Source organism: Macrobrachium rosenbergii, chromosome 4 (genome assembly GCF_040412425.1).
Source record: "Macrobrachium rosenbergii isolate ZJJX-2024 chromosome 4, ASM4041242v1, whole genome shotgun sequence".
In the NCBI taxonomy this organism is placed as follows: domain Eukaryota; kingdom Metazoa; phylum Arthropoda; class Malacostraca; order Decapoda; family Palaemonidae; genus Macrobrachium; species Macrobrachium rosenbergii.
The window spans coordinates 36,571,599-36,577,433 of NC_089744.1; the positions used below are offsets into that span (position 1 = coordinate 36,571,599).

Below are 5,835 nucleotides of genomic sequence, written 5' to 3' on the forward strand. Positions count from 1 at the left end.
ATTTCATATTATTAAATACAAAAATTTTTAATTGCATGAATTTCATATTATTAAATATCAAGATTTTTAATTACATGAATTTCATATTATTAAATACCAAGATTTTTTTTTATTGCATGAGTGTCATATTATCAAATACCAAATTTTGAATTACAAAAACATAGCTCCATCTAGTCCTTCTCAGTAGTTTCCTATCAAGGGCAGTTATATACAGCAGTTATTGACAAGAGCGAGTAATCGCTATTCCATTCATCCATCTAAACAACACAATGAAAAAATCGCATTGCATCGGCTTCAAAAGTCTCCGGTCTTCATAATGTAGACAAAAATCTCACGAGCAGCACGTCAGGCCCATAGTTTATAAGCCACACTACTCTCTTGCCTTCTTATAAGTTTAGCCTAACCTGTTTTCAGTTGCATCCTCCTCATATTCCTCTACGCTTTCATTTCCTCTTTTATTCACATTTCCCTGTTTCCATTTCAACCCTTCTCTTACCTCTTCAGTACTCCTTTCTGCGACTATCTATTCATTCAGTTTCTTCTTATGTTTTCCCCGTCTCCCCGTCTTCATCTTTGTTATTCTCCTTTACTCTCATCATCCATCTGGCATTTCCTCTATTTCCTTTTCCCTCGTTTCTACTTTGATCCATCACTCACGTTCCCATTCATCTCCTCCCCCTTTCTTCCACCACCTACCACTGATTCCTTCATCCTTCTTCAGCTTCTCCTCCCAACCTTCAGTATTCTCATTCCTCTCCTCCTTACTTCATCATCAATTTTAGCTTTTCTCATTTTCCTCATTTCTTCGTACATCACCCTTCCGTTATGTTAGTATTCGTGTCCTAAACTGTCATCTAAAATTCATAATCACATGCAAAGTGCAAAATGTATATACATCTTAAGGACATTTGAAATCAACTCATAAGAGCATACACATTCATCCATACATTTTAAACATTTCAGGTCACGGTATTCAGACATGCTATAGCTACACATACATACATTTCTAAAGCCGTAAAGAAATCGATAGGAGTACATACATAATACATACACATAACAATACATCATGCGTTTGTGAAAAAATTAATCTATAGATAAAAACGCACTGGTATTTATAAAGAAATACATCACACGTAAAAATTCACCCACACACAACATCGAGTGTGACCACCGGCTATTTCTCTCGCTTCCAGACGCATTTCACAAAACGGGAGTGAGTATTCTCTCGCGACAAATGACGCGAAATACCACAACTTTGGGATGAAAAAAAGAGTAAAGAAAAGGCAATTCAATGTCTGTTCACGGTCATAGAGAAAAAGTTCGGAGACGATGATTCGGGGCACTTGTGAAATGCTGACTCCTTCATTCGTCCGTTCTTGTGAAACAAATTATAAATACATTTTCCGTCTTCTTTTGCAGGGTTTCTCGTGCGTCAGACATGATGGGTTAGGACAGATAAAAAAAAAAAAAAAAAAAAACTGAGGCGAATTCGCTGGATCATAAACAGATTTAGGCCAAAGGCCAAGCGATGGGACCTATGAGGTCAATCAGCTCTAAAAGGAGAACTGAGAGTAAAGGAGGTTCTAAACGTGTGATAGGAGGAAAACATCCCAGTTGACCATGAAACAAGAGGGTGGAAAGTAAGATGGAAGCAACAGAATATGAACGTAGGTTTAGCATAATAAATGAAAAGGGTTGCAGCTAGGGGCAGAAAGGACGCTGCAAAGAACCTTAAGTAATGCCTACATTGCACTGCGTGAACTAATAATAATGTATTGTTAAATACAAGACCATACCAAGCCGGCAATGGGAAAGCAGAGGGTGAATTAGGGTAATCTAACGGCAGGATGGGGCGATGTCAGTGCTAACCCATGGACAAGACGGGGTGGGGGAATGATATGCTTTTAAAGTAGGCTAATTAACAATAAAAATCTTACGTTTCCAGAAAACTGGTAAAAACATGAAAAATAAATATTACCTAGGAGATGGGCAAAATAGACAACTACAGAATGTATATATACATTATGTGTGTGTGTGTGTGTATATATATATATATATATATATATATATATATATATATATATATATATATATATAATATATATATTTTTATATATATATATATATATTAAAAGAAATTTCATGTAATTTTTAATAAATATAAACTATATATATAATTTATATTTATTAAACAATTCAATGAAGTCTCTTTAATTATATATATATATATATGTATACATATTATACACACTTATATATTATACATACATACATATAGCCTATATATATATATATATATATATATATATATATATATATATATATATATATATATATATATATATATATATATATATGCGTGCGTGCGTGTGTGTGTGTGTGTGTGTGTAATCTGCAGTTGTCTATTGGGAAACTACAAGAACGAAAAATATGTTGCTTATTCTCTCATTGTCATACCCAATGTTGCTCATAGAGACAGAATGGATTTTGGTTTTTGCACTCCTGATTATAGCAAATATAATTAAAGAAATTTCATTAAATTGTTTAATAAATTAAACCCAATTTCAGAGTAAATAGGTCAATTCTGAAGAAGGGAACAGAATTCTGATTAAACTGGTTAATAAAATTTTTAGTAAAAGGTTAAGTAGTTTTGGATGTACGTATTTATCATCTTCAAAACAAAACGATCTTTAATAATAAGAGAATGTGCGTGTGTATTAATGCATATTTCAACATCCTATGCCCCACTGGCTCCCTCCCTCGTCTTACGCAAGTCTCTCCCTCGGCAATGACCAGAAGTCACGACTTGAAAGTCATTCCAGTTTTGCCTTCAACACCCAAAGATCATCGGTGACTCACACAACAAGGAGGACACAAAGTTTCGAAAAATTCCAAGTTTCGAAAAATTCACTTTCGATAAATTCCAAGTTGTGAAAAATTTCAAGTTTCGATAAATTCCAAGTTGCGATAAATTCCAAGTAGCGAAAAATTTCAAGTTGCGAAAAATTTCAAGTTTCGATAAATTTCAAGTTGCGAAAAATTTCAAGTTTCAATAAATTCCAAGTTTCAATAAATTCCAAGTTGCCATAAATTCCAAGCTGCGATAAATTCCAAGCTGCGATAAATTCCAAGCTGCAATAAATTCCAAGTTGCGAAAAATTAGTTTCGAGAAATTCAGTTTCGATAAATTGCAAGTTTCGAAAATTCAAAGTTTGAACGACGTTTAAACTGCGACAACAAAAGCCCAAAGCTGTGCATTTACATCATCTCCCGACAGACTTCCCATCACTCTCCGCTATTTATATTCATACCTAACGCGGTAATGCTGATGTGGCCAATGAAAGTATTCCAATGAAGATATGACACGGGGAAATGAAGGACATCTTAGAAAAGGAACGTGTGCAATGGGACAAAGGAGAACAATGGGTCGTGAACAGCGTGAAGCCAAGTTATGCGAGATCGCGCTTTTCAGAAAGTTATAGACGCCCTTGGCAGTGCCAAGGGACGGAATCAATATGATCAATGACTGTTTTTTTTTTTTTTATTATCCATGGGCATTATATTTTTGTCGAGGTGTATCAGATCATACTGAAATAAAAGCTAACACATATTGCACCATGTTTTATACCATCCGTACTTACAGATCTTATGTACACACACACACACACACACACACACACACACACACACACACATATATATATATACATATATACATATATATATATATATATATATATATATATATATACATATATATATTATATATATATATATATATATATATATATATATAGAGCCTATACACACATATACATAGATAGGCTATACATTATATATATTATTTATGTAAATATAAAGGTAAATAGATAGATAGATAAATAAATAGAAAAATAGATAGGTAAACAGTCGGACAGATAAACCGTATATAAGTTTGTATGTTAACATTTGTCCATGCTTATCTCGCAACGCTCGATGGACTGACAACAGCGACGAGAACCTCACCTGCAGAAGCTGGTTGAAGGCTGGCGACGAGGAAGACGAGGGCGGTCGTCAGGACGAGGTGTAGAGGAAGAAAGGACGATGACGCGATGGAACGCCCACGTCGTTCTTTGGAACTTCCTTGGCACTTCCCTAACCATGTGTTGTTTTTACTAGGACTTTGGCTGGCGCTATAATCCCAAGAAGTGCCCAGCAACGACGGCTGGGCAGCCGAGGCCCTCCTCTGAGGGCATGGAAACTCTCTCAGCACGCATGGATAGCTGATGTCCGGGCGTCCGGGGTCATTCTTGACATTGTAAGGGATCGGGCCCTTTTGTTTGTCCCTTCTGCGTGCTTTTGTACCTTCGAGAGGCGTGCGGCGAGGGTCATCTAGTCCTGTTGTCGCCGCGGGCCATTTAGCAGACCCTAAAGGCCCGTGTCCCCAGCTAGAGGGGCCACACATCGGTCACCCTTGAAAACGCTCACTCCAAAAACCACCTTACCCTCCACAATCACAAGGCAGTCCTCATACTCGAGGTTAAATTTTGGGGAGGGTCCCATAATTGGTCTTCTAGGCGTCTGAATCCATCATGAACCGGATTTAATAAGATGACTTTGGAAAAAATACCAAAAACTAAAAAAAAAAATACTTTTGGAAAAGAAAAGATTGGTCAGTATTTTTTTTTCTTTTCAGCTTAGCATGGGCACCAGCAAGTGATAATCTGTGAGACCCAGGAACTCCAAGGAACGCCACACTAACCAAACGCCAGTTCTGGCAAAAGACACAACTCGCACACAATGCCAACGAACTGCGGGAGACCCAAAATTCCCGATTTTTTATCCTCCAAAAAAGACTAAGAGTAATTTAGCTACGATCCAATTCGCCGACAGCTCTAATGGCTCTTCAATTACTAAACTATAACAGATGATCGTTACTTTTTTTGCTACTCAAAGCTCAAAGTCCATCACAAAAGAGCTTTGGGTCGGAAACTCGCAAACACCCTTCCACTCTCACTGCTGTGTATACACTGAAGAGTGCTGTGTTTTCGAGGTCGAACAGCTGAGTCCTGGAAAGGATGCCAACTAGGGATTTCCAGCCGCCTGGAACTCTTCTGTGAAACCATTTCAATCACACGGAAGAGCTTTATCTGTTTTTTTTTTCAGCCTGTTCTTAAAATCTCCTTTAAATATAGTTATGCTGACTGGTAATGGTATTCAGATATTATAATAGCAGTCAATACCACAGGTAATATATTCATATTTTACTTCGTAATGAAGCAATTTTCCGTTTATAAAACATTTGACAAAACCTCCATTTCTGCCATTAATTGTGCATCAGCGATATAACTTCAATCCTTCGTGCTCAATTAGAACAATTCAAGGCTCTTGTAAACTTGAGGTATGAAAAAAAAACTTTTGGACATAAACGAATCCTTGTACTATAAATAAAACCACGTGCTCGAAGATGTGCTTGAGTTAAAATAGCGTCTTATCAACGCCAAGACAGCGAACGACGTTTGATAAACAACGTCGGAGGGAAGCCGAATCATTCCACAGCCATCATCATTGACACGAATGCAAATGCGATGTTGACACATCAGTGCTGAATCCTAAAGAAGGTAACAACAAAGCATTCCAGTTTACATCTGATGTTCATCGATTTTTGGAGACTTCAAGAGCAGGCGCACTGGCTACTCTGAGGCATGGTTTACAGAAAACGGTCAACAGCGATGTTGCGTAGGGATAACTGAAGTTAGGTTAGTTGCCTGGAAAACTTGGCTATAGAAGTTTCTTCCCCAATTTCGTCTTTTGACGATAAAACCTTACTCTTCCTAAAATATGAGAGGTATTAGT

General features: G+C 36.9%; 1 protein-coding gene across 1 annotated transcript in view; it reads right to left on the reverse strand.

The window, feature by feature from the left end:
* Kul (Kuzbanian-like) overlaps positions 1–5,011 on the reverse strand; it is a 598,026-nt gene extending 593,015 nt beyond the window's left edge. Inside the window, 1 exon segment of the mRNA XM_067094173.1 lies at positions 4,006–5,011. Coding sequence (XP_066950274.1) covers positions 4,006–4,444 — 439 coding nt within the window. The 5' untranslated portion in view covers positions 4,445–5,011.
* Between the last annotated feature and the right edge of the window lie 824 nt (positions 5,012–5,835).